The sequence below is a fragment of the Lynx canadensis genome, chromosome D1 (assembly GCF_007474595.2).
Source record: "Lynx canadensis isolate LIC74 chromosome D1, mLynCan4.pri.v2, whole genome shotgun sequence".
Lineage (NCBI taxonomy): Eukaryota > Metazoa > Chordata > Mammalia > Carnivora > Felidae > Lynx > Lynx canadensis.
The window spans coordinates 103,383,455-103,394,318 of NC_044312.2; the positions used below are offsets into that span (position 1 = coordinate 103,383,455).

General features: G+C 41.6%; 1 protein-coding gene across 1 annotated transcript; it reads right to left on the reverse strand.

Moving 5' to 3' along the window:
- Nucleotides 1-1,188: 1,188 nt before the first annotated feature.
- On the reverse strand, nucleotides 1,189-2,133 carry LOC115524598 (olfactory receptor 10W1). Its single transcript, XM_030331031.1, has one exon. It carries the CDS (start codon nucleotides 2,131-2,133, stop codon nucleotides 1,189-1,191), a length of 945 nt encoding a protein of 314 aa, XP_030186891.1.
- Nucleotides 2,134-10,864: the final 8,731 nt, after the last annotated feature.

The following is a 10,864-nucleotide window of genomic DNA, read 5'->3' on the forward strand; positions in this document are numbered from 1 at the left end:
AAATCTTCTTCATTGCCTCTCGGTAAACTTCCAGATAACCACTTCTTTAATTATGTAACTAATTAGGGATTATTGACTGTAGAATGCCACTGATAAATGGACGTGTCACTAAGAAGTTAATTACTACCTAAAATTCTAGGGGCTATCGAGAATATTTAAAAAGACACAAAAATTGTCTTCTTAAAAGCCCCAGACAGGTGAAAAGATAATAAAGTATTATCAGAATACAACTGGAAGGAAAACAGGAATTCACTAAGGCAAATGAGCATGGACGCTACTGTTACTTTTCCCAGAAAATAAAGCTTATTTGGAGGACATGCATTGTGAGGTAGAGGGTATAAACAATATTCTTTCATACGATAATTGTCTAGCTAATACTTTATTAAGGGGAAATTGGGTCATTAACATATTTTCATTTCTCCATAAAATACTATATAATAAACAATCCTTTTCTGATTGTTCTCTGTTTGTCCCTAACTCTCAGGATCTTTTTCTGCCCTGTCGTGCTCTACAAGTCTAGTTTCTGAGAACCGAATCATTCAGTCTACACTGCCCTCTTGCTTCCAGTTGGGTTTGGCCAATGGGAGACAGGGCAAGGGTTGGGTTGGGAGGGTGCAAGCAGAGAGAGGCGGGGCTATTTATCTCCCTGCTCTCTCCTTGCATGGCTGGAGTCCTGTCAGTTGTTGCCTTTCCCCCCCTAAAGCCCTGAAGGTACAGTTTCTACCAAGTGTTTTCTCTCAGTGAATCTAGCTCTTACTGGTCTCTGATAATACTGTACCACCTTATGTCTGTGAGGTCCAGGGGCGATCGTGGCTTCTTTCTATTGCTAGACTGGTGTGTGTTGCCACTCTTATTGGTTCCTTTACTTCGATATGTAATCTTTTTATTATTATTATTTTTTCAGTTAAAATCTATTGAATGAGCCCTCTCTTTCCAGCCGATAACTGAGAGGCAGTATCATACTTGTCACTTTCTGTTGTTATGCACATTTGTTAATTTCCTTTCTAAAAGAGAATTAGTGAGTAAAATAGTAGACAAATTTTAGAGGTCTCTGGCACACATAGCTAAATAACATCCAGATAATTTATATCATTTTTTAAAGATGACTTATTAACTAGGATAAATTCCAGTTGCATGGAGATTGGCATGAGCTGGAACCAAATCCTTGCCTGAAGGTTATACCCTCCCCTAGTTGTTCTGGGAGAGGCAATTCCTGGCAAGAACTCTCCCCAGGGTCCCCTTCATTTCACGGTTCCTCAGGGTGTAGATAAGTGGGTTGAGCAGTGGGGTTCCCAATGTGTACACCAGTGAAATGAATTGATCTTGCTTGGGGTAGTAGCTGGAGTTGGGGCGCAGGTACATGAAGGCACAACAGCCATACTGCAGCAGGACCACGGAGAGGTGGGAGGAGCAGGTGGAGAAGGCCCGGTGGCGGCCAGCTGCCGAGTGGATCTTGAGCACAGCAGCCACAATGAAGGCGTAGGAGGTGGCGATGAAGAAGAAAGGCATGGCAATGGCCAATGTGGCCGCCACCAGCACTGCCCGCTCATGGATGTGGCTGTTGGTGCAAACAAGACGCATCACCGGTGGCACATCGCAAAAGAAGTGCTCGATAGTCCGCGCCCGGCAGAATGGCAACGAGAAGATGAAGGCCACCAGTTGTATGGACAGGAACAAGCCAATGACCACAGAGGCCACGACCAAATGGACACAGAGAGTTAAAGTCACAGTGAGCGGGTACTGCAAGGGGGAGCAAATAGCAACATACCGGTCATAGGCCATGGCAGCCAAGAGGAAGCAGTCAGCGCTACCAAGCCCAATGAAGAAGATCATCTGAGTGGCACAGCCCAGGAGGGTGATGGTCTTCTCTGACTGGAGGACGTTGGTCAGGATGTGGGGCACCACCACAGCAGTGTAGCATAGTTCTATTCCCGAGAGACTGCCCAGGAAGTAGTACATGGCTGTGTGCAGGCGTGCTTCTGTATGGATGGCCACCACAATGAAGACATTCCCACCGATGATCAAGATATAAACCAGGCTGACTCCAAGGAAAAACAAGACCTGGAGCTCTGGGGGAGACGGATAGGCCAGGAACACAAATTCCATCAACATTGAGTGATTTCCCCAGGTCATTGAGCTAAGAGAGAGGATCTCTGCCGAGAGTTACAAAGCAGGAGGGAAAATAAGACCAGTGATATATTTAGTTCACACTCTGAGCCATGTTCTAATCTGATCAGGTCTGGAGTTAGAAACTTCGAACTGAGACTAATTCTCTCTTTCCCTCTTCTTTTACCAAGTCTTTTCACATAAATATCTACAGCTCTATAACCTAATTTCTAAGTGCCAAGAGTTGGCCTGAATTGTATAAGATTTTTTTTTTTTTTTTTTAAGAAAAAGAGGCAGAGGAAGTTTGTGGCATTCTCAACAATTTTTAGGAGAAGGAGAATGCAAATTAATTCTTTCAGTAAATTCATAAGAAAGTGTCAAGGAATTCTTGAAAGCAGGGGTCAGTCATTAAGATGAGGGCGGGAAGCTATTCATTCATTCACTCATTCATTCACATATTTATTTACACCCAGTGCCTCCTGAGGGATTGACTCGGGAATATATGGATGTAACACTGAAAATCCAATCATAAGATGGAAAATGAAGAAAATAAACAATGCTCATGGAGAGCTCACACAGGTCTGAGATGGACAGGGTCAGGGATGAGCCTCCCACTCCTGGTTTCTGAATTCATACCCAATCAAGAGAAGTGCAGGAATTGAAGGAAATGGAAATTTATCATAGGGCTCCTCCCAAGCAGGCTCCACGCCATCAGCAAAAGCGCAATATGGGGCTCCATTCCATGAACCGTGAGATCTTGACCTGAGTCGAAATCAAGAGTCGGATGCTCAACAGACTAAGCCACCCAGATGCTCCTCAACCTTCCCATTTTCAACATTAATTATTTATGATGAGCTTTGAAGAAAAATCTTAAGCCAGAAGCACCACACGAGTACAAATTGTCCACATAGACCCAGCTCTGTGTCACAAGCATAGGGAGAAATGTGACTAGACTGTCACAGATATTCAGAGCACCTGGGGCACGAATGACTCTGTTGTTTTTCCAACAGCTGATGAGTAGTGTCCAGTTCCTATCAATTCTCTTTTCTTCTTCTGAACTTCGGTCATGCTCTGAATGATTTCTAATATTACCTGTCCTATTCAATATTTTATTAAAATATGAGGAGTAGGGGCAGTGCATCCATGTGAAATCAGTTTTGAATTAAATGATGTGGTTTGAATAATCTCACGTCCTGGCTCTGTGATGCTGGGTGATATATAATTTCTCTGAGTCTTAGTTTCTTTACTTGGCAAATGGGGATAATAATTATACTTAGTTCTGAGGGTTTTTGTTTGGATTAAAAGAGTTCATTGTGTAAAGTATCTACCACCATGCATAGTTCATCACAAGAGCAGCTCGATAACAGATAACCATCATTATTATCCATAAGTTCAAGGGCAGACATCTGTCCTTATTTACATTTTCATCTCCCATATCACCAAGCCTAATGTACAAATTATAGGCACTTGATAAATACATGTTGTATGGATAAATATACTATGAAAAGTATGTCATTTATACTTTTTTTTCACTTTCTCTTTCACTTTTAAGGTGATTTCATGATCAAATCATCCGTTTAAGAGCCCGCACGGAAAACAACTTGGTAACCAACATTAGGGCTGCACTGTGGAAAATACCCTGTCACTAGGGAGCATAACAAGTAGAAGGCTATAACAAACACATCTAGGGCTAGTTTCCCACTTATATTTAAAAAAATTTTTTTTTCAATATTTATTTTTGGGACAGAGAGAGACAGAGCATGAATGGGGGAGGGGCAGAGAGAGAAGGAGACACAGAATCGGAAACAGGCTCCAGGCTCTGAGCCATCAGCCCAGAGCCTGACGCGGGGCTCGAACTCAGGGACCGCGAGATCGTGACCTGGCTGAAGTCGGACGCTTAACCGACTGCGCCACCCAGGCGCCCCAATTTCCCACTTATATTTGATAGAGGGCTTTGGAATCTGTGTGATAATGATGACTTTAGAGAATTTTATGATAGCCATACTTCTGTCATTTTAATAGTGCTGTCCAAGATCTATGATAAAATATTTATAAAAGAGTTATCTATAGGTCATTAATTCTCAGTTCTGGAGAGGACCTCAGAAATTACCTAGTTCAGTCCTCTGTCAGATGCTTGAATTTTCCATACAACACCTGAACATCGGGTCCACTTCAAAGCCAGGGGAATGTCATTACTTCTTAACTTGGTTGCTTTGTTGTTGGATAGCATAATTCCCTAAAATTCTTTTCTTGTAATGGCTGAAACCTGCCTCAGTAACCTCTACATTCCATTCTGTTCTATGGCATGGAGCCATTGTTTCATGAAACACTTCTGGAACTAAGAGCTTTTATCATGCAGCCCTAAATTTTCTCCCATTTTCCTTTTGGTATTCCTTGAACGACATAGTTTTGTTACGTCTCAGTTTCAGCTCTGGAAATGCTTTCATTTTTGTTGTTGTTGCGTTCTGTTTTGTGTTTGAGAGAGAGAAAGCATGAGCAGAGGAGGGGCAGAGGGAGAGAGAGAGAGAGAGAGAGAGAATCTTAAGCAGTCTTCACACTCAGCCTGGAGCCTGACACAGGGCTCAATCCCATGACCCTGGGATCATGACCTGAGCCGAAATCAAGAGTCAGATGCTCAACCGATGGAGCCACCCAGGCTCCCTGGAAATGTTCTAATTTTAAATAACTTACTTAGAAGTATACTGCATGGGACAGATCACAGGGATGGTCAAGTATAAAGAGATCTGGGTATCAGTATCTGTCCATTGGCAGTCTATTGCTTCAGACTAACCAAAATTAGATTCATCCAGTTGTTTGTGTTTCATTGTTTTGATAGTCTCCTCAGACATGGACTGAGGTAGCTCCCTGGATGCTAAAACCCTAAACATTATTTTTTCATTTTCAGAGAAGCAAAACATGTTCATCATGTTTATACTTATATTTATATTAAATATATTATATATTTAATAGATACTAATTAATGTAATTAATTATATTATAATTATATTATATAACTATAATTATGTTATATAATATAATTAATATAATATATAATATAATAATATAATATAAATATATTAAATATATTTTATATGTATGCCATAAAAATTTATGTACATGAAAGTCTGATTCAATGCTATAAAGAAGTGTGTCATAAGATTAAACAACATACGTCTCTGACATAGTTTGTGATTAGGGGATTCGGAAAGGCTTCCTAGAGGAGTAATATTCAATATTCAGTAAATCTGAAAAATAGAATTAATCAGGAGAAGAACGACAGGCAGGATAATGGGGTCCATATTCCGGACAGATGAAAAAGTAGATTTAATGTTCAAAGAGAGTGAAACTTATCGTAACCGCATGTCATCGACTTGTTTTTCCAAGTTGTTACTGAACATGTGGCATGGGACAGAGGCAAGAGTAGAGACAGCACTCCAGCATCGTGCCCAGAAATCTGCCCACGCTGGCATCTGTTCGTGAATCCACACCTATCTCGGTGGCTGCAAGTCACAGCCCACACCATATCTACATCTCCCTTCTTACCTCTCCAGCCAGGCCAGCCCCATGTGGCAAGAGTGTCTGAGAAACCTTGCCCGTGTGCATTCTGGAAATACAAGATGTCCAGACGGCAGTGGCTCTCAAATTGTGGAGTTAACATTGTGCAAAACAAGGGGGTTAGCAGATTTGGTGATACCACACCCCAGGCAGAATCTCAAGCTATTATTAATAGCGATGTCACTGGGGCAGATCAACTCACATTAATGTCTGTCTCCTCATGTTCCGAAAACATAAATAATAATACTCACCTAATGGTGTTGTGATGGAATTAAATGGGATAAAGTATTTAGAACCCTTGGTTTGATGTGTGAAACCTATTAGGTTGCATAATAAATGTTAATTCTTCTCTCCTTTCTTCAGATCTGTTAAAAGGATATTAATAATACCTGCTTCATAGCAGAGGATTAAATGAGGTACCTTACAAGAAAAGGACTTTTATTAATTCCTTAAACCTTCTCCAAACTTACATTAGCCATCCCTTCAATATTTTTTAGGCTAAGATTAGTTATTACCATTTTAATCAGAAGAATAGGCCTTCCAAGTGAATTTAGAGGAACACGATAAGCTGTGGGCTGAATGAGCTCTAAAATCTTGGAGTCTCTACTTGTAGAGCCATTACTTGCTTTCCTAGCCTGGTGTCAGTGGGTACCTGGTATGTTGTAAATCTAGGAGACAGAAAAAGACTTCTTCTTACCTTTATCATGAGAAGGAGGAGGGGTGTACCGAGCCGGTCTCCTCAGGTCTAGTCGTAAGAGACGGAAGAGAGCAGGTGAGGGCTGTTTGCTCTGGTGGAGAGAGAGAGGACCATGAGGTCAGAAAGTTGGCCCCGTGGGATGGAAGCTTTAGTAACCTTCCCAAGAAAATTTGCGGAAGGAATAAATTGCTCTGCTCTCTAGGGCCTTAGTCCATAAATTCTGTCTCTCCCAGGAGGTGGTTTGATGACTGTTGATCTCTCCTGTGACCAGATAATGAGTCCAAGCCAAAACTGTCCCTGCACTTGGGAGCTCCCATCAATGGAAGATCTGCAGTGAGCTTGTCAAAGTGAAGACCAGTATTAAACCCTTTATCAACACTCTCAGCGTCCCATGTAATTTCCTGAGAAATAAGACAGTCCCTAATCAAGGTCATTTGTGCTTCCTCTTTCAAGTAGTTGACTCCCACCAGATTGTCATAGCTGGGTCAACCCAAGTCCCAAGTTATTGCCCTGGGGAACTGAGACCATATTTTGTATTTTAGGGGTGTCTGGGTGGCTCAGTCGGTTAAGCATCTGACTTCAGCTTAGGTCATGACCTCATGGTTCAAGGGTTCGAGCCCCACATGGGGCTCTGTGCTGACAGCTCAGCTCCTGGAGCCTGCTTCAGATTCTATGTCTCCCTCTCTCTTTCCATCCCCCACTCACACTCTGTCTCTCTGTCTCTCTCAAAAATGAATAAATGTTAAAAAAAATTATATTTTCTATGAAAAAGGGGGACCTGGTAACCTTGGTTATATATAAAGGAATGAATTGAGGGGAAATACTAGACAGACATTTAACTTTCCTCTGTCACTTATTAATGATATCTTTTTTTAATGTTTGTTTATTTTTGTGAGAGAGAGAGACAGAGCATGAACAAGGGAGGGACAGAGAGAGAAGGAGACACAGAATCTGAAGCAGGCTCCAGGCTCTGAGCTGTCAGCACAGAGCTTGATGCGGGGCTCGAACTCACGGACAGCGAGATCATGACCTGAGCCGAAGTCGGACACTTAACTAACTGAGCCACCTAGGCACCCCTCCTCTGTCACTTCTTAAATAATTCCCTTACTGTGGTCTTCCAGAATTTGAAGAAACCATACGTTTTCACTCAGTGTACCATACAGGCTTGTAGGTTTGATCATGTCCCTGCTCAGATATTACTTTGCCATATTAAACTTGCTAATTTTTAATATCTTTCCCCTTATTGCCTTTCTCTCCCTTATCTCCATTGATCTCCTAGTTCTTTCACAGTGGAACATACTTTTGATATGTTCTTTTTGATACCCGATAATAACACAGACTCAGGGTTCACTCATTTAAAGTTTGGTTCATCATTGGTTGACTAATTAAACAAATATTTATGTAATATGATCTGCCCATCACTGGTCTAAGTCTGGGCACCAAGATGGATAAGACAAACAAGCTTCCTGCTGTCATGGGCTTATGCTGTCGCTAGTGAAACAGACAATACACATGGTAAATAAGTCAGTTAGATATCAGATAGTGATGAGCCCCATGATGAAAATCTAACAGGTTGAAGAGCTAGAGAGTGACTGGAAGAGGATGATCAGAAGCCTCTTCTTTTTTTTTTTTAAATTATTTTTTTTAACGTTTATTTATTTTTGAGACAGAGAGACAGAGCATGAATGGGGGAGGGTCAGAGAGAGGGAGACACAGAATCCGAAACAGGCTCCAGGCTCCGAGCTGTCAGCACAGAGCCCGACGCGGGGCTCGAACTCACAGACCGTGAGATCATGACCTGAGCCGAAGTCGGCCGCCTAACTGACTGAGCCACCCAGGCACCCCAAGAAGTCTCTTCTTTAAGGAGGTGATGTTTGACCTGAAACATGAATGATGAGAAGAAGCAATCCATGAAATATGGGATCAAAAAAAAAAAATTCAAACACAGGGAAATACAGTTGAAGGTAGTAAAGAACTCAAAGCTGGAAGAAAAAAAAACGCAACATGGCTAAAATAAAAAAATATTGAAATTTAAGCATATCCAGGCATATGGATATTGGAAATCCTATCATTCAGAGACCTTCATTGAGAAAATGAGACGTGGAGAAGTGGCCTGATTTGTATAGCGTCCAAAAAGTCAGTGGCAAAAACGGGACTAACTTGGTTCTTCTGATTTCATCTAATAATGTCCGATGACTATTGAACATTAAAACCAGGTGGCTCTTCAGGATCCCAAGGGAAGTGAGTAGAGAATAAGTATCTATTTTTAAAAGATCAGCACACTGCTTTCAATAACTCCTCAGGCCAAGGATTTAATCTTTTTCTAAAGATGAAAACTCATCAGAGTGAGAATTTTTTGAGATTGAATATATTTCTAAGAACTAAATGATTGCATATTTTGAAGTAATACTTTGTATGATGAGTTTCTAGTGAATAAAATGTTGTTAAAAGGATTTCCTCACATTTTTCTAATATAGAAATGTAAATAATACCACTGACATTAGAAGTTGCATCAGAGCCTTTCTTTGTCATTTCCTAGGCTGTTGTGGTCATTTTAATGTATTATCTTGGCTAGGCCAGAGTCCCTAAATATATGGTCAAACACCAGTCTAGATGTTACTTGTGAAGATATTTTTAGGTGAGATTAACAATTTAATGAGTAGGATTTGAGTAAAGCAGACTATTATCTGTTATGTGGGTGGGTCACATCTAATCAGTTGAAAGCCTTAAGAGGAAAGAAGACTGAGGTGCCCTGAATAAGAGGGATTCTGCCTCTAGACTGCCTTCACATTCAAGCTGAGACATCAACTCTTCCCTTGGTCTTCAGCCTGCTGGCCTACCCTGCAGAGTTTGAACTCACTAGACCCACAACTGCATGAGCCAATTCCATAAAACAAGCTTTTCCTCCCCGCCCCCCACCTCTCCATGCAACCTATTGGTTCTGCTTCCTGGAGAACCCTGATTAATACAGTTTTTCATCCCAAGAGTGGTTCTAGAGGAACAGAATATTAAGGATGAGTTTTCAGAATTGGTTCTGGGGTTTGTGGAATTGGCTCACTGATCTGATAAGAGTTAAAGGCACTGAAGACTCCACTTCAAGTTGTAAAGAGAACACTGAGTCTACGGTGTGATGCAGCAACAGAGATATGCAAAATATCACCAATGGCCACGGCTAAGTCAGTACTTATGGAAGCCAGGTTTTGGGTGACCATGCACATGATACCTTCAGATATTTTTGTCCAAGTGATGACTATAATGAGATTGGCTGTTTGCTTCCAAATGCACTAGAGTAAGTGGGAAAGAAAAGGTTGAGCCCGGTGACTCAAAGTCTCAGCTCTACTATTTCATAAATGACCTGAAAACTTCCATGCCTGCCTGAAAGAGACCAGTGTATTCTGTAGTTGTGAGCTGAGGTTGCTGAAAAACACACCCAGAATCTCATTCTGTGAGTGGCTGATTTACAATGTAAATTGGATTCTTAGCCTCTCAGGGTTTCCTCCTGACGTTTGAAGACATTAGCTGGGAAGGAATGGGATCCTGAAAATTGGAATGAGGATATACAGGATAATTCCTGATGATTCTGGGGGCATAGAACCCCTAAATTCTGATGAGTCTTCTTTGGCAGTAGAACAAGGCATACCACTCCCACTGAGGAGATTAATCCTGCCTTACCTATAATGGCCTCCCCTGAGCAATTTGCCTTGTGAGACACTGCTGGTTCTCCATAGGATCCGCTCCCATCACCCCTCTTTGCTTCTTGACCTATAACTAGACCCAAGTCCCAGCAGGCCCTGAAAGATGGGGTACAAAGTCTATCATTTAAAAAAAAATTTTTTTTACACTTATTTATTTTTGATAGACAGAGAGAGACAGAGCACAAGTGGGGGAGGGGCAGAGAGAGAAGGAGACACAGAACTGAAGCAGGCTCCGGGCTCCGAGCTATCAGCACAGAGCCCGACGCAGGGCTTGATCTCACAAACCACAAGATCATGACCTGAGCCGAAGTTGGACGCTTAACCGACTGAGCCACCCAGGCGCCCCTACAAAGTCTATCATATGAAGAGGTGCATTACATTGTAAAAGAAATACATGATTTTTTCTAATTTATAACAAACAAAAATCTGGGGAATGTGCGTAGAAATGGATATTAAATGTATGGGTTAATGATGGGAGGAACACAAAGTTGGATCAGGCTGAATTTATCGACATGGGTCCGCAAAGCATAGATTCTCAATTAACTTTGCAGCTTGGGGTGTTAGGGCTCTTAACGATTTGATTGTTTGGTTGAAACATGGGCCAGTAGGGGGGCTACACCAAAATAAGCTGCTTTGGTCTACTGTAGAGAAAACAATTGAAAAGCTTCAGGAGATTAGAAGTTAGAGTGGATTTGTCACTTAAGACCCGCTTACCTATCCCAGGAAAGTCCAGAAGACACAACTTTCCCCATGATTGTGGGAAACAAATTTATAAGGGGAGCCCCCAACATTTTTGAAGGCTGTGTGATTG